Source organism: Aristolochia californica, unplaced genomic scaffold, assembly GCF_029961685.1.
Source record: "Aristolochia californica isolate CCGP_79_NKW_82.1479 unplaced genomic scaffold, dmAriCali1.0.hap1 SCAF_12, whole genome shotgun sequence".
NCBI lineage: Eukaryota > Viridiplantae > Streptophyta > Magnoliopsida > Piperales > Aristolochiaceae > Aristolochia > Aristolochia californica.
Window position 1 is genome coordinate 3635721 of NW_027181793.1, and position 18643 is coordinate 3654363.

At 37.5% G+C, this 18643-nt stretch overlaps 1 protein-coding gene across 2 annotated transcripts in view; it reads right to left on the reverse strand.

The window, feature by feature from the left end:
* LOC137945502 (protein STICHEL-like) overlaps positions 1–18643 on the reverse strand; it is a 48420-nt gene that overhangs the window by 3281 nt on the left and 26496 nt on the right. Inside the window, exons 2-8 of one of the 2 annotated variants that reach the window (XM_068791427.1) lie at positions 15012–17100; positions 14589–14808; positions 5735–6190; positions 4488–5250; positions 3746–3815; positions 3564–3649; positions 3003–3311 (exon numbers count right to left, since the gene is read on the reverse strand). In XM_068791427.1, the coding sequence (XP_068647528.1) occupies positions 3302–3311; positions 3564–3649; positions 3746–3815; positions 4488–5250; positions 5735–6190; positions 14589–14808; positions 15012–17009 (3603 nt within the window). In that variant the 5' untranslated portion in view covers positions 17010–17100 and the 3' untranslated portion in view covers positions 3003–3301. Of the gene's footprint in view, positions 1–3002; positions 3312–3563; positions 3650–3745; positions 3816–4487; positions 5251–5734; positions 6191–14588; positions 14809–15011; positions 17101–18643 lie in introns of those variants that run through there. The other variant, XM_068791426.1, reaches the window with a different exon arrangement.

Genomic DNA, 18643 nt, shown 5'->3' on the forward strand with positions numbered 1-18643 from the left:
CCCCTCCGAGATTCGAACTCGCAACAACGGTATAACTCTGATACCAAATATTAAGTATCTAGCCAATACTACCCAAAAGACCAGTTTGGTAGGTAGCGGAAAACTACGTACTTAACCCCAGGATCATAACTTAGGCTTCATCAACTTACTTTTGTTTTATGTCGACTTTAAAAAAATGAAGATGAAATTTCATATAAGGCCATTTCAAGTTGTTACAATGTGGGACCCACCATGGTGCTAGAGCTGGTGGGACCCACCATGAGGACGTGGGACACAAAAAATAGTCCTCACCCAAGCAAGCATGAGTTAAGGAATTAAGAAGCACAAGTTGAATTGAGTTAGAAGACTTGAAGATCAAGAGGGACCCACAAATATCTCACGAGTTATCAACCTTATCAAGATGAGCTGGAAGATCATGAGGGACCCACAAGGATAAGGCCACGAACTGGTCTTCTCCCTTATATTCACATGAAAGAAGAAAGAGTCCTAGTTCAACTCATATTAGTCTTCTAGTAGATTGGTTTGGATAGAATTATCTTAGAGAGTTAGAGTTGGAATGTAATTAGGATTGAAAGGCCAATTGTATAAAGACTCTACCTCCTCCTCTACTATAAATAGAGGAGTTTTAATTCGGAATTCATCAAGTTACACATTTCATTCTCGAGTTACTCTCTCGCTCTCTCTTTGCTTGGCGCAACCTCTCTTTTCTCCTTTATTATTTCTTCTCTCTAACCGAGAGCTCTTCCTCCCTTTTCTTCTTTTTATTTCTTCTTTCTCTTGCTCGGAATTATGGAAAAGGGATCCTAAATTCAATATGGTATCAGAGCATTATATTTAGGATCCCTCGTCAAAGGAATGCTCTAAAGAAATGATGATCAACACCACTCAAAGAAGGCTCTTTTATGAATGAAGAACACAAACCGAGAGATAAGTGTTCAATTTTTTTTTCATGCTACTTGTTTCCAAATTTAGAAGATGATTTAAGGATGAGTACATGAATTCTTTCATCTATTATATTATGGATATGCATGCCTCTCTATCTAGAAGGATCTATCAAAATAGTTTTATCGGTTTGGAAAATCTGTTTACCGAGACCAGTCAATAATCTTTTTCATCGCAAGTTGAAGTTATAGACTCCACCTTGAGGGGGAGTATTGAAGAGCAGGTATGGAAGAGTCTCATATGACTACTACAACAAGAAGTCTTACAAAGCCTGAATTCTTACGGAAGGAGTTCTCATAGAAGAGTTTCAGTTTAAAGGTATTTTAATTATGTTAGTCTTTTATTTGTATTTAGTTATTCAATTGTTCTAGTATTTATCTTTTGGTGTTTAACTTTGGGTGTAACTAAGATAAGGGTAGTTTAATTCTAATCGGATTCTACTTGTTTTTTCTATTATAAATAGAGGCCCATGTACTCAAATTACATCAAGTCAGTGAAGTTCTTCTCTTTTCTAGAAACTCAACACTAAATGAGCCTTTTTTTTCCAATAGTTGACCAATCACCTATGTAGTTTCCTAATTTTGAGGTTAGTCCTACTCCTTCATTTATTGTTTTTAGGGCACCTTAATATGATAAACCATTTGCCATAAGCAAACCTACATGTTCTTGTGGTCTATCCAAATTCAGCTCCTCTACCTCCTACCTATTAATCACTTTGTGTCTACTCATAGATAGTCATCAAGCTATAATTCTTTTCTAGTAACCTTATCCTCTATCTCCTTTCCCAAAAAATCACCAAGTGGCATTGGATGATCCAAGACGGAGAGTTGCCATGGAAAAGGAGATGGCAGCCATGTATGACAATCACACAAGGGAGTTGACATCATTACTTCCCGGAAAATAAAAAAGGCACCTTTAATGCTAAAATGTCTACTCTTATACTTTGAAATCATTTTATTCATTCTAGCATATCAATTTAGTAGGAATATTTGAAAGGGATATTGGCATACAATTAGAATTTGGGGCTTGTATGACAAAAATCCAAGTTTCAATGTGCCTTTACTTTGAAATACTCTGATTGAACTTGGTCGAGTACATTAAACTTTTGTCTTTGAAATTTGAAATCTTTTATCAAAATTCATATTACTAGTAGTGGGTTTTTTTTAAATCATTTGTTATATTGAGTTCCTTGTATGATTTCCCTCTATTTCAAAAACCAATCCAATTTTGTCGAGTTTATATTTTAAAATCCATTCATTCAAGGACCTATTGAACCATTATTACATTGATTAGGTAATTAGGATTGATTTACCTATTTGATTGTGCTTGAATAGTAAAATCTGGAATTTGAGTGGCATTTGTAAAGGGGCACATTGGAAAGTAAGTGACCATTGCAAGCATTGGTCACATTTTATGTAAGCAAGACCATCCCTCAACTCAATTTGCTTGAGAAAAGCATACACGACTGAGAATTAGCTACTGTAAAATCCTTTGTGAATCTAAATTGTTGTTTAGTTGGTTATTATGTATTTGAGGGTAAAGGCTGAGAAAGCCTTCCTTGTGAGCTACAACAAGTCCTTGGGTATAGGCTTGTGTAACCTAGTTAAATGCTGAAAAATCTCTTATGGGTCTAGGTTTTATACTTAGTATGTTGTCATAAATCCTATGTGAGGGTAAACTTATGTAAGTTAGTTGTTGTGATCAATTTGAGTGGCATAAATCCCTATATGGGTAGAGCATAATTAGCCTTAAAAGCAATTTGTCTGCAGCTTGGCAAAACATAGTTGATTAACTCTGATATGCAAAACACCTTGGTGTCAATTTATAATCCAAGATAGGATTCTGATTTTCTACAAATCTCTGGGTCTTCTTTGTGGGTTTGATTGATTGCACATAAACCTTGATTGTGAAATTAATTTTGCTTATTGAATATTAATTAAACAGGAGTAAAAAAATAGTAACAAAGGTAACAATCCTGTTCAAGCAACATACCTTGCTAGAATGATTGATATCATTTTAAAATCAAGGTAGAGCAATTCTAGCACAAAATAGACCTAAACAAACACCAAATTTAAAACATAAGCTCTGAAATTCTCTACTCTTTCTAAACATCAAGGGAATCTGGTTGTGTTAGTGCCCAGCTACTTATTGTTGAAGCTATATAATATAAACGCGTTGCAGAGAAGAGGGATAAGCCATTGCAGAGCAACTTGGTCCTATCAGTATGGCCTAGAGAGGGAAGAAAGGGTAGAAGAAACACATCTCACTCTAATTCCAGTCTGTTTGTATGATATATATCAAGTATTCTCCGACGCCTGTGTGATGAACCCTGTTTTGTTTGTTCTCATCCACCACTACATTATCCATATCTGCCTCACAGGCAAAAAAATAAAAATTATGGCAGGCATGTCATCAGAAAACAATTCTTATTCCTTTCTTATTCCATTCTCCGAAAGATCCCCAAACAATGACAAAGATGAACAGAAGAGAAGATGGACCAATTTAATTTTACCCATATCCTTGAAGCTGGCTCAATTTTACAAATATATACTATATATAAATAGCAAATGCATTTTTAGAATTCCAAATTTCAAAAGTCCAGTATCGCTTTATGAATCTACCTTTCAGTTGGCTTAGACTTTCGACATTGTCCAAACAAGGAAAAGTGTGCAGACTTATGTGACCGAACACGTGTGCCTTGTTTGACCTGTTAAACAAAGTAAGAAAATAGAAAGTCATGTCTTTGAAATCAATAAATGAGTTTCTAACCAAATGTATTTGTTATAATACTCCTGAAATTTACCTTCCCTGACTGAGCCCTGGAGGTTTTCCAGCAAAAAAGTCCATTGCAACCAGGTCCTGATTCGTATCCACTGAAGAAAACACAAATAATTACAGATTTTGCCACAAGCATGCCCAGAAAAACTCAATTAACCAGATAAATCAAAACCAAAACATAATTACTGAAGAATAAAAAAAAGGGAACAAGAAATTATATGTTTCTCAAACATTTTTACAAAAATCCCAACAAAATGAAGTCTATCTGTTTTCCTGACCATTGAATTGGTTAAACTATAGAGCAAGTAATTATGGATGTATTTGACTGTTTCAGATGAACCTAATAAAATTCAGATTGAAAAGTACAAAACAAAGTAGACTGTTTTTTTTTTTTTTAATGCAACAATTATGGACTCTTCCTACCAAAAACACACGACTTGGGCAGTACAAAACACAGAATTCTTCAAGAAACTTCATACCGAATATTTTTATCGCTTTTATTTTTAAGAAAGACAGATAATCACGTTGGAGAGGCATTCTGTACATAGTGTTTAATCATATATAAAGATTATGGTCTCAAAAAAGATAAAGATAACTAACAGCACTAAGATTTTTATCGATTTTATTTTTAAGAAAGACAGATAATCACGTTGGAGAGACATTCTGTACATAGTGTTTAATCATACATAAAGATTATGGTCTCAAAAAGGATAAAGATAACTAACAGCACTATGCCATGTTTAGTTCACAACCATAAGGTAACTTACATGGTCTCTTTGTCAAAATTGGCTGCAAAATTACTAGTATGCAGCAAGCTCGGAGACATTGGATAGTGATCAACCCTTCTATTGCTTTGGTCCTTCTGGTGCACTTGGTTATCATTGACCTTTAAAACCTTTATCTCATTATTTGTGCCATCCTCCCAATGTCTGGAGGACACTGTTAAAGCCATCATGGACCCTGTCTCTCTCTGATGGTATAAGCCATCTTGAGGCAACACTTGGTTTCTCTCTAGTTTAAGCCGGCTCATAGAACCAGGTGTACCTTTTTCTGCAGATTGAAGCCACGCACTTTCCAATCTTTGTTCATCAATTACTTCATGTATCCTTTGTGATTGAAACTCCCGTGGTAACTCTTCGGTGGTACAAATGTTTTCCATGTTTTCTGACAACACCAGGAAGCCAGATGTTTCAAAATTTCTTCTCAGTGGCACAGAGACATCACATGAACTATCTGTATTCTTTTTCGTTGCAATTGGTCCCTCAAGTTCCTGATTAGAACTCACTAATCCATTGTAATCAGATCTCTGCTGCATACTTAAATTATCTTTTTCTGCATGTTGTTCCCCATTAAAGTTTGATAACTCAATTGGTTTTACATGCAAATAATTGTTGTCCGGAATAAGTCCTATCCGTACTTCCACATTGTGTTTCACAATAATTTCAATTGAGTTTGTGATGCTGCTCAAAAACCTCTCAGCCCTAGATTTGACATCCTCATCCCAAAATGCAATATATGCAATTAGAGCACCTACAAAAGAAGTCATATTCTCAGGAGAGCCAAATAGTGAAAGTTTTGACACATTGCTGAAAAACAACTGAAGTGATTCTTAAAATTGTATTCTGAAAATATATACTTGGATGATTATTAAAGTATATTATTCAATTATACAGTTAGAAATAAGGATTAACCAGGTCAGGTCCATCATGATCTCAGATGAGGCAAATGTGTCCACTGCAAGAAAAATATGAGACCTGGATCAAGTATAACTAAATTCAATTTTTATAATAAAAAAGTGCCAATTTTTAATTCAGTTTTTTTAATTTTATTTTCTCAGTAACGGCAGAGAAATGGTCAGTACATACTAGCAGATTTAGACATCTCAGTCAGTACATACTAGCAGATATTCGGATATGAAATAAGTCTGCTCACAGCCAAGCTAAATTGAATCAACTTGACCAATTTATAAATTTAGACAAGGATATAGATCTGCTTTAAAAGGGTAGTGACATACCTTCAGTTTCAAGAATTGATACCAGTTTTCCGTGGCTGCACAATAGCTGCCTCAAGGTCTTTGAATGGCATTTTTCTATGCATCTTCTCCATATCTCATCTAGTTTGTCTCGATCCATGCAAGAAAAACTTGCAGCCAAGGCATCAAATTTTAAATGTTCTGCCATCGACATACTGGGAGATTTATCACCCATAGACCACCTCAGCACATGTTTATCAGGTTTCTTCCCATGAATTGAACATTCAGTCGTAGAATCTGAGAAATCATCCTTTGCTTTCTTCAGGCTTTTTTTGCTGCCACTGCAGGAGTAAGTAGCACCTGGAGAATTCCCAGAACCCAGCTGCAGCAGAGCTGCTGTGAACCATGTTGAACGTTCGCTAGATTGTCGAAGCTGCTTTTCAGCATCTGAAAGAATCTTTAGTGCTCGCTTTAGTCTCTCTAACTCAATTTCAGACACTAGAGGATAAAAAACCACAAATTTCATCAGGATACAAGTCAGACAGACAAGTCTAGATATTTAATAATTAACAAAATAGTCCTCTCTGTCAACCAGAAGTTCAAAAATACAGAAGATCAATCAACCCACAAAATACAGGCAAAAACTTATCTCAGGTGGTCCATCACGTTTAAATATACAAGCTACTATAGAAATTTCAATGAGTTATCTGGGTTGTTTAATGGCCTGAAGCTGTTTCATCAGAGAATGGAAGGACCTTTATTTGTTGAAGGCGATTCTCAAGTTGTTATCGGTTGGTGTAAGAAGACATGTAAACCTCCATGGCGTCATTGGGATCTTTTTGATGATATACGTGCTTTAATTTCCCAATTACGATGTATGTGGAATTATATTCTTAGATCCGCAAATCACTTGGCGGATAGTCGGGCTAAATCAGGTGTTTTTCTCCAACAGCTTGTTGTGGAGGAAGGTCCTGTTTAGTAAGGTTTGTATTTTTTTCTCTCTGTAATATATTCACACCTTTTTCAAAAAAAAAAATTCAATGAGGTACGTTGCTATCCAATGTCATTAGAAAAAGATTAATGACAAAATTGATTCTGGAATCACCTGGAAAAAGTTAGGACTCACCACAGAGCATCACATTGCACGAAAATAAGGAATAATTCTTTATACAGGAAATCATAGCTCAACAACAAGAAACTATTGATTGACATCAAATGACTATCATAACAGTTTCAAGAATAATGTTATCAAAAACAGTTTCAAGAATAACATTATTGAGATGACACCATGTGTATCAGCCCAACGAGGCCATCCACCTTTTTTTATTTAAAGGCATTCAGGTCATCCACTTGAGAACATAAAAAAAGTTCCAAAACTGAGACATTTTACAGTATTAGAATTCAGTGGTGTTAGGTGCCCCAACAACTTCAGACGACAATAATTGAAAAAGGAGAAAAATGGCTCATTGTAAGTTGTTTAAAAAGAATTTGAAATTCAAGCAAATACTGCATGTATAATGGGAGAAATGATAATACACTTTGATGCTCCAGCAACATTAAAAGCACATTCAGTACCAAAGAAATATGACTCTTTGACATGATACATCTATCAATAATTTTTTTAATACTAGAATATATATCACTAACATAGGAGATGTAACAAGACAATTTGCTTACAGAAGACTTTTTTTTCTAAATTACATCATCAAAAGGGGAGAGTTTGTGCAATTTTTACTCATGATAATAGTGTACCAGGTGGCCTAGACAAACTATGCCAAATCCCATTTTACTTAGTTAAAAGGTTTTTCGGAAAGTTTTTTTTTTTTTTTTTTTTATAAAGATGTAATTCATTAAAAAGGCGAAAAATTACAAAGAGATAAGGAGCAAATCCCTAACAACAAGATGTTGAAGAGATGCTCCCTGCTTGGCAAGCAAATCTACTGCCGAATTTGCAGATCTCGGAATGAGACCAAATACAAGAAAATAATGTGGTAATCTCTAAAATCTCCTGGAAAATTTCCCAATGCCTCCATGGCGGAAAGGAAGTGCCACGGCCCAATCCAATGACTACCTTGGAATCCCCTTCAATGTGAATTGGGCCACTGTATTTATCTTTGAAAATCCGGAGCCCATTGAGAAGACCATGTAGCTTTGCAGACGTTGAGTCGGAGATGCCTAATGGACCCGCATAAGAAATACCTCTGAAACCTGCAATCCCCGGATTGCCGAGAGAAGAACCATCAAAATTCAATTTTAAGTATCCAACCTCCGGGGGCGCCCACTCTTTCATAACTTGAATCTTGGTCCCCAAATGCATCCTTGCTAGGTTGCTCCAGTTTTCACGAATGGAAGTACCCTTGAAAGAGCAGAAAGGTTTTTTTGTCAGGAGCCAGGTGGATATTTGGCCCGTCACTTTTTCCGCTACTCTTTTTTCATATTCAAATTTAGCCTCGAACCGCCTCCTATTCCGTTCATTCCAAAGCCCCCATGGCACAAAATTGGCACATGATGATAGCATCATTTTACCGAGCCCAGGAAGGCGATAGCCATAGATTGACTTGCTAAAACAGAATAGATCTGCAGAGATACATATTTGCAAACCCAATTTGCAAAAGAAAGAGGTCCACACCTTCCAAGAATACTGGCATAATAGCAGGGTATGGCTGGCGGATTCTGCTTCAATGTTACAAAAAGGACATAGTAGGTCTATAGAGGGGTGACCCCTTCTTCGAAGCACATCCGCTGTAAGGATCTTATTTTGGCAAGCACTCCACATGAAAAATTTTACCTTTGGACAGGCACAGAGACGCCACACAAAGTATATATCATGCTCGCTCTGCGTTGAGTCCCAACCATTAATGTGTCTGTATGCAGATGCAACTGAGAATTTGCCGCTTTTGTCAGGACACCATATTAGCTTGTCTGCATTAGAAGGCCTCATCTTGACATGATTCAAAGAATCCAATAAACGACTTGCTTCCATAGCCTCTGTATCAGAAAGACCCCTTCGGGGATGGAGGTTCAAACCACCCCCCTCGAAAGCATCTGCCACTGTTATCTCCCTTTGAGTGGAGATAAGAAAGAGACTGCTAAAAGAGTTTCTCAACGGTTCCTGCCCTATCCACCAATCGTCCCAAAATTTAAGAGACCTGCCGCTGCCTACAAAGAATCTACAAGCTGGGGAGAAATCCGGAAGAAGTAAATAAAGAGATCTCCAAATAGAGGATAGCCCTCTCCGATTTCCCCCGGACATCCACTATAAAGAATTCCAGCCCAACTTGGTACGAACCATATCCTTCCAAAGGTTTGATGAATTTGTGTTGAACTTCCATATCCACTTAAGAAGCAAGGCTTTGTTCATTTCTTTTGGTTTCCGAATCCCTAGTCCACCTAATTTCTTAGGCAACATACTTCATCCCATCTAACTAGGTGATATTTAAAGGAGTCACTCGAACCTCTCCAAAGGAATCTTCTTTTCAATTTATCCATGGTTTTGCATACCGAAGACGGCCAAGGCATAAAGGACAACGCATAGTTTGGGATGCTAGCAATACATGACTTGAGGAGTATCAGTCTACTTGCTTCGCTGAGGAGCCGCCCCTTCCAAGTTGCTAACCGAACTTCAATTTTTTCCACCACCAGGTTCCATAAGTTCTGAGAAATACGCCGATGAAAGAGAAGAAGACCAAGATATTTTGCAGGAAGTGTAGTAGTAGAGCAACCAAATAAACTTGCCATCTCTGCAAGGTTCTTCTGGTCCAAATTAAATCCTATGAGAGATGTTTTCCCCTAATTAACTTTCTGCCCAGATGCTATTTCAAAAAGTCCCAATACTGCCTTTATCCTCCTAGCACTATGCATATCTCCGACTTCAAAAATAATAGTATCGTCTGCGTACTGCAGAATCGGAATATTAAAAGCCCGGTGCGGACTTGTTGGAGATAGCCATCCAAGGTCAACCGCTGAATAGAACATAGCGGACAGGAATTCTGCTACTATGTTAAATAGGAGCGGGGAAAGAGGGTCCCCTTGGCGAATACCCCTGGTTCCTTTGAAATATCCACATACCGAGTCATTGAGTATAAGGTTTTTTGGAAAGTAATGAGAAATTCATTCAATGGAAAAAAGGACAAGGTACATAAAACAACTAGCCAAATAGGAGTGCTAGCAGAAAAAAGGAAAATTACAATTTATTGATAATACTAGCTCCCCAAAAAGTTGGATTAACAAGAAAAGCATATAGGCATCCCCGATTAGAAGGAAATGAATCAAATCTAATCAAACCAGTCTGAGACACACCTAACCTAGCTAATTGATCCACAACCATTTCCACTCCTAACAATATGAGATCAGGACAAGTGAAGGTCATCACAAATAGCCTAGACCTCATCACAAAGAGACTAACACCACTGAGGAAATGAACCAGTAATGAGCCAACTAATAACTACACGAGTGTCACCCCAAATTACGACAGGAGAATCAAAATTGTCCAAACACTCTCAAGCGAGAAAGCAAAGCCCTGAGTTCAGTTTCTGTTGAGCTACAAGTTCAGAAGAGGCAGAAAAAACACGCATAACCTGTCCGTGAAGAACAGGTAAGGAAGAGTTTACATGACTCTCACAAGAAGTCTCACAAAATCAGAATTAATATAGTAGAGTCTAACAGGAGTCTCATGGGAAGAAGTCTTACAGGAATGTCTCTATTTAGAAGAGTTTTATTTATATTAGTCTTCTATTATGTTTATTTGTTTAATTGTTCTAGGACTTTAAGAGTTAAACTTTAGGTGTAACTAGGACATGGGTAGTTTACTTGTAATATGATTCTACTTATTTCCTCTATTATAAATAAAGACTCATTGTACTCAATTATAATCAAGTCAATGAATTATTCTCTTTCTCAAAAATTCAACATCATCTTAGAGCAGGTCTAAGTGTTGATTGATCAACTCTCAGAGATCATGAATAGTTTCTTCAATTTGTGAGTTTGTTTTTTTCCTTGTTTCTATTATGTACTCTTGTACCTTATTATAGTACGTGTTTTTGGTTTTTATTTATCAAAGGGTTAGTCCGACTTGTTACTAGCCCTCTAAAGAGACATATAGGCTTATTTTTTAAGTTTCCAGTGGCTGGCTCCATGAGAAGGTGGTTTCAACCTATTGATGCCATTATTCTCATTATTTTGTTGTAGATTGAGTGTTCTTGTTTGTGTTTATTCCTTCTTAATTTCAGTTTCCTTGCTAAGTTTGGAAGTTTTCTTGTTCTCGTGAAGTACTGGAAGGTTCTTATTCTCATGACTAAAATACCCTTGAGCTGATTTTCTCACAAGGGGCCTTATGATTAAGAATCTGCAGAAGCAACCACTCTAATCTCCCTTCTACTAAACACTTTTGATTTTTTTTTTTTAAAAAGGATGTATATATTAACAAAAAGAACTACAAAGAAACCAATAGCAAATCCCTAATAACCAGAGATTGAAAGGTTGCTCCTAACTTGGCAGCACATCTGCCACCGAGTTAGCAAATCTCGGAATGTGAGACCAAATACAAGAAAATTGAGAAGCAATTTCAAGAATTTTCCGAAGAGAATCCCAATGCCACCACAAGGGGAGGACGCATTTTCCCACCAACCAATAACTTCCTTCGAGTCCCCCTCGATGTGAAGTGGACCACTATAATTGTCTCGAATAACGCAAAGCCCATTGAGAAGACCTTGGAGCTCAGCCGTCATTGAGTCAGAAGTGCCTAACAGACCAGTATACGACAGACACTGATTGCCTGAGTAATCTGAGATAAAACCCCCAAAACCAGCCATTTTGAGATTACCAAGAGAAGAACCATCAAAACTTAACTTTAGGAAACCAGGCTCTGGGGGGGTCCATTCTTGCATGACCGGGTCTTGGTTCCATACCGAATATTTGCAATGATATTCCAGTTATCACGGATAGATGAACCAGCAAAGTAGGAGGAAGGCTTCTTTGTAAGGAGCCAAGCAGAGATCTGACCTGACACACAATTAGCAACCCTTACCTCGGAATTACTTCTAGCATCAAAACACTAAGCTCATTCCAAAGGCCCCACAGAATGAAACCAGTGCAAGCAGATATCATAAGCTTTCCAAGTCCAAGAAGGGGAGTATCAATGAGCATCTTGCTGAAAGAAATCAGATCCACTGGCATACAGAATTGCAACCCCATCTACTGAAGATGGAAGCCCATACCTTTCACGAGAGAGAGCATTGAAGCAGGATGTGATTGACTGATTCGACCTCAGAGTTACAGAGAGGGCAGAGAGAGTCAATAGCTGGGTGTCCTCTTCTTCTGAGCACGTCTGTCGTGAGTATCTTTCCTTGGTAGGCACTCCATACGAAAAAATTTATCTTTGGTGGGGCGTAGAGACGCCATGAAAAGAAAACCTCATGATCCCTTTGGTTTAAATGCCAACCATTGATAAAGTTGTACGCATAAGACATTGAGAAAATTCAGCTTTTATCAGGCCACCATATCATCTAGTCAGCAACTAAAGGCCTCAATTTGCAAGATTGCAAAGATTCCATCATCCTACTTGCCTCCAAAGCCTCGGTATCAAAGAGCCCCCTTCTAGGGTGCAAGTTCAAACCATCTCCTTCAAAAGCATCTGCAACCGATATTTCCCTTCGTAAAGATAGGAGGAGGAGGTTCCTGAATGCTGACTGTAAAGGCTCTTGACCCGTCCACCAATCCTCCCAAAACTTTAAAGATCTGCCGTTACCAACATAAAATCTGACGGTTGAGGAAAACTTGGGGATAAGTAGATATAATGATCTCCAAATTGGAGATAAACTTCACCAATTGCCTCCAGAAGCCCAGCAAGGAGAAGGACAGCCAAGCTTAGCAGATACCATTTCCTTCTAAAGATTAGAAGAAACATTGTTGAACTTCTAAATTCATTTAGCATGGCTTGGTTCATATCCTTCGATTTCTGAATCCCTAAACCTCCCATATTTTTTGGCATGCAGACATCCTCCCATTTGACCAAATGATACTTTAAAGTATCACTCGATCCTCTCCATAGAAATCTTCTTTTTAGCCTATGAATGGTATTACAAATCGAAACGGGGCAGGGCATAAAGGACAAAGCATAATTTGGGATGCCTGCAATACAAGACTTCAAGAGAATGAGTTTGCCGGCTTTACTAAGAAATCTGCCCTTCCATGTTGCTAGACGAGTCTCCAATTTTTCCACCACAGGATTCCATAGACTTTGGTTTATGCGGCCATTGAAAAGGGGAAGACCAAGGTATGGGATGCAAGAGGTTTTACATCCAAAGATGTTCATCAACTCTTCTAAACACTTTTGATTTGAACAGGGCAAGATGGGTTGGTATGGAAATTTGCTCATCCGATCTGTTTTAAGACTCCTCTTTTTATGCACAGAATATTACCATGGATACCCAGGGTCATCAAACATCTTCTGTGGCTTGGTCTTTAGTAGTCCCCCTTAAAGTGAAGTATTTTCCTTGGTGTATGTCAAAAAACAAGATTTTAATGGTTGAGCGATTAAGTCATTGAATCTAAGGTCATTTATTTATTCACTGCTCTTTTGCATTTTTATGCAAAAAGCCATGCAGCGAATATTTTCCTTTGACTTATGTTTCCCTTTCCCAAACTTAATGTTTCAGCTCATCAAAAGGGCTCTCCCGCATCCAGGGAAGTTATTGTGGAAGACAACTTTTGTTGCAATTGTCTAGGCTATTTGGAAGGAAATGACAAAAAGACCTTTGAAGGAAAGTCTAAATCCATTAGAGATGTTATTGAAGGAATAATTCGTTTTACTCAGTTTTGGGTTTTACTCACCTCCATAGTACAGTCCTTAGAGAGCATTGGAAAGAAGTAGCCGATTTTTCCCTCTTTGACTCATGCTCCAGTCCCCTCCTCCTCAAGAGAACAGGTTAAAACTCAACTTTGACAATAACTCACCCAGGCTCAGCAGGAGGAGGTGTCTTTCAAGATCATCTAGGTATGGTTCTTTCAGTTTACTCTACTCCCCTTAGGGTGTGTGACTTTAGGGAGGCAAAGTATCATGCTCTTCTCCTTAGTTTAAAATTCTATAGCAGTTCTCCGCATCCCCCATTTTTCTAGAAGGAGATTCAACCATGGTGAATAGTTGGCTAATGTCTTTCGCTAGGCCACCTTGGCAATTACTCCATTACAATTATGAGACTCGTGTTATTTGTCAAGGAATTTGGAATCGTGTTGTAAAAAGTATTAATAGTATTTGCAGTTTCTTTAGCAAGGTCAGGGTTTCTTTACAGCATTTAGTTGTGAGAGATTCCTTCCCATTAGATAGAGGTTGGTTAATTTTTGGGATTGATTGTTTTACTTTCCCTTGTACATTCTTTATCTTAGAGAATTTCTCACTTTAATCAAAAACAAAATTACATCACTATATTTTTGCCTTTTTCATAGGAAAAACAAGGTAGGGAGTGAGTGTAAGAAAATTTCATAATCAAGACAGGGAGTATAGTTTATAATTTTCCAAGGTGAGGGCAATTAACTTTCTTTCGTTTGTTTTGTTATTCCAACCAATTCCAATAAGAAATTTATGCCCTCAGTTCACCGTTTCTTAAAATTTAAAAAAACCCATATTCTTTTTAAATCCCTTGTTTTGTTATTCCAACCAGTTCCAATAAAAATTTATGTCCTCAGTTTACCGTTTCTTAAAATTTAAAGAAACCCATTATTCTTTTTAAATCCCCCCTCATGTGCCATTGAACCAAAGGCCATTAATCAGAAGGCCGGTCATCAACTTTGGTGATGTTAATTGTCTACAAATCCTTTCTACTCTCATCATCTATTGCTGTACAATATGAAAAACAGAAAAAACAAAAACAAAAAAAAAACAAAAGTGTGAGGTACTTACGACTTCGCCCACTAAAAAATGATGCACTGCCTTTGGAATTAGACAAACGGTAAGTTCCAGCAATTATATCCATAATGAGGCCTGCCAGTTGAGACATTAAGGTCATTGGGTCAACTCCAGAGTCTAATAGTTCTCTAGCTCTTTTCACAGTTTCTGCCGTATCAGATAACATGGCTAACTCCAAAAGATCCAGTAACCTCTCATCAGAAACAACACCAACCTAAGTAAGAACACTAGATTAGGACATCCACTTGATGAAAAAAACTTGTTTTTCAAAAGAAAAAATACTAACTTTTGTTTAACCAATCAAACAAAAATTACAGTTTTCCATGCATATAATTCAAAATTAAAGTTGGACCATATCATATTATGAATTTTAAAGCACGTAACTGGAAGCAAAGAATCAAGAAAGAAAAAACTCACAAAATCATTCACAAGAGATGTTGTGATTCTTCTTCCCAGCAAACTCAGTTGCTCTAACATCATTTCTGCATCCTGCAGGGATCCATCTGAGTTCAGAGCAATCAGGTCAAGAGCATCCGACTCTATATTTAAATTCTCTTCCGCGGCAAGTTTTCTCAACCTGGTTATCATATAAGTGTCCTTGATTTTTAGGAAAAGGTACTTTTGACAATGAGTAGTAATAAGCCGGGGCAGGTTGTCTGACTCAGGAGTGATAAATATGAAGACAACTCGTGGAAGAGATCTCTCAAAGAACTTCAGAAATGCAGACCAAGATTTGGGTTGTAAAAGGTGACACTCTTTGATGATGAAGATTCTGTAGTAAGACAATGGTTGGCCTAATGACAAATTTTTCAGATTACGCCTCACTGTATTGATTCCTTTTTTGTTGGTTGCATCCACTTCTGTTATCTTTGTGCCCTTTCCAGCAAAATCATTACATTCCCTGCAGAATCCACATGGCTTGGTTTCATCTGCAGACAAGCAGTTCAAAGCTTTAGAAAATATCATTGCAGCTGAGCTTTTCCCTGTTCCACGAGGACCCTGAAAGAGATACGAAGGTGCAATCTTTCCCCTGATAATGGTATTACGTAGTGATTGGACAGCAAGGCTCTGTCCAACCAACTCATCGAAAAACCTTGGTCTATATTTCTGGCTTAAGCTTTGGTTATCAGGGGCAACCTCATCGGGTGCCACCGTTACTGCCAACTCTAACCCATCCTGGCTTCTACAGCTAGACCATCTCCTTCCATCCAAACGACTTAATGCCTCCAAATCAAGCTCCCCAAAGTTGGTTGAAAGTTCATCACTTGTTGAGTTTATCGAGGATCCAACACCCCCATCAGGACCATTAGTCAATAATGGAAGACTATGGGATGACTTAGGATATCTTTTGATCTTGTGTGAAGCTGGTGACCTTCTTTTATTGTATAAGGATGTCTGGCTCCCACAGAAAATACTGCTTCCTTTTCTCCTTATTGTGTCTGAAAGTGAAGGAGAATAACAACTTCCACAGCCTCTATACTTTGCCTTCTTTGACCAATAGCAAGGAATGCCACAGCCTTGGCTTCTAGATAAATCTAACTGCTCTATTTCATCACCGTCAAATGAAGCTGTAGTACCATCCCAAGATTCAACAGTACTGGGGCAGCGATCTATATGTCTATTATATGAGCTAGTTGATGCTGGGGTATAAGAATAAGACGAATCCTCCCTTCGGGAACTTCTAAAGATTTTGGAAGAGTGAGACCAGCTTTCATATCCAGATAGCAGTGGTGATTCCAAACGTGATGCACCAGCCGTTTTCCGAGTAAACTTGTGTGGTGGCGGCCATAAATCCTCAGAGTTACAGTAATCAGTGTCATCAGACTGATCGACAGAGTTTAATACTCCTAAAGAGCTAGATGTAAGATCAAGCTTCTGTACAATCAGGGAATTTCGGATAGCTTTTTGTTTAGGGGCAGCATTTTTCTTCAATTTCTGAGCAATCCTTATTGAAGGTGTTTCAAGATTTGCTTCTTTGACTCGAAAGGCCATTGTCAGATCATCAAGATAGGTGTCACTTTTAGAATCTTCTTTTAGGGCCTCACTTAGTGTGTCCCCAGTGCTTCTTGGGGCAGACACAGACAGATTGTCCTGAAGCACTTTTGAACCACTGTCACTTGACTTACCTGATTGTTGCCGCCAGTTATAGAGGAATATTTTCTTGCGGTTAGATTCACTTTTTGAAGGTAAGCTAAACTCAGGTTCAAACGAACCAAAGGAGTTATTCATTCCATTAATGATTTCTCTAGTTCCATTTCTGTACTTCCAGTTAGAAGTGGTGGCTACAGATCTAGAACTCAGTGGAGACCTCCAGGAAGAACTAGTTTCAGGATCACGGAGAAATCTTGCCTTTCGAAGGACAGTAAGTTCCCGCTTCAAGTGAAGCCCACTGGGATCAACAAAAGCACTAGACATTTCCTTTTAGACTTTAGCAACCCAAGCACATATCCTCTGAAAGACAGACCATGCCTCTGAAAATCATACACCTTCTGCTTGCTCCATACATCTGACATCAAATTCCATACAAGTAAACTCAACAAATTCTTGCAACAGATGACATGGTATTCAATAAATACTAGTTTCCCAATATTTACGAAAATGACTCCTAAATACAGAGTAAAAATATAGGGCAGTATTAGAACTAACAATTTAATGGCAGTCTCAGACAAGCACAAGACATTTTTAAACTCTAAAAACCATTCAGAAAAGATATATCAACGGCTAACAAAAGTGTCATCCACGTTCCTCATGTCCTTTCCACTATATAAAATGTTAAATTCTTCATAATGTCCTCTTCAAACTTATGAAAATATAAAATAGCAACAATACCAATCATATTATAGAAGTAAATCCAGGAAGCTGCTGCTAAGGAAGTCAAACACATGTAATAAGTTGGAACACATGAACGGTATTACAGCTATTAAATGAAATGAAAGTTCATTCCAGTAAAGTTGACTATGGATTTTTAAAAATTAAACAATTCTGACTCTCTGTAGCTGAGACCATGAGTTGTGGTCCATCATAACAAGTCAACCGATGTTCCACTAAATCATTCTTTTTCAGTCAATCCAATAGAAAAGCAGAAATTTTGGTCTTTTGATGGATTAATATATAATTTAAGAGGTAAACAAAACATAAATAAATCAACGACAAGGTCAAAGACAATTAAATTTTTAAAAACCCAGAAACTACCCTATGCTCATAAATCCAAAAGACGGCCATATTTCAGAGAGAACAAGAAAGAGATCCTTTGATTTTTAAGAAATCCTTAAACTGTTAAAGTTGGATCAGTTCGTTCCAAAATGACTAAGCAAAATTAAGAGACGTTCCCAAATGATAAACATAGAACATTTCAAACCCAAAGAACATTTCAAACCCAAATGAGTGCAGCAGTATTGTCCTAGATAGAACAACGATCACTCTCAAACCAATTAACCTAAGATGTTGAGCACATGCATAACAATGGGTCAACTTTTTTACCTACCAATACTCCCCTCATGAACAAATAACCAAACGAGCCATAGAGAACAAACACAAAAGCCACATGGAACACAAACACAGGCTTGAGTTGACTTTAATCGCATGTTGAAATGATGTCATTTTCTCCCAATATAATTAGCCAAAGTTAAGAGACATTTTCCCCACTAATAAACATATAATACATTCAAGCCCCTACCAATGTGGGACTATTCTCCCTCACACAACAACCCTCAAAAAACTACCCCGAGACATGGAGCACATGTACAACAGTACACTGGTGGACTTTTTTACCCACCAACAGTAATTTAAACTGAACCCAACAAGATGTACCTCTAAAAAGCAAATATATATTATAAGCTGTGCACATGTCCTTTATCATAACTAGGCAAAATGATGCTCTACTTAGTTGTTCCTCATCAGTGAATCCAAAAAAAAAGCAAGATTTTGTCTTAATTAATCATTACATACTTTAAAAGAAACCACAAATAAATCAGCCAAAAGGGCAAAAGACAATCATGTACTTTGAAAACCAAAAATTAGACACCAAAACCAAGAATACCTCTAATAAT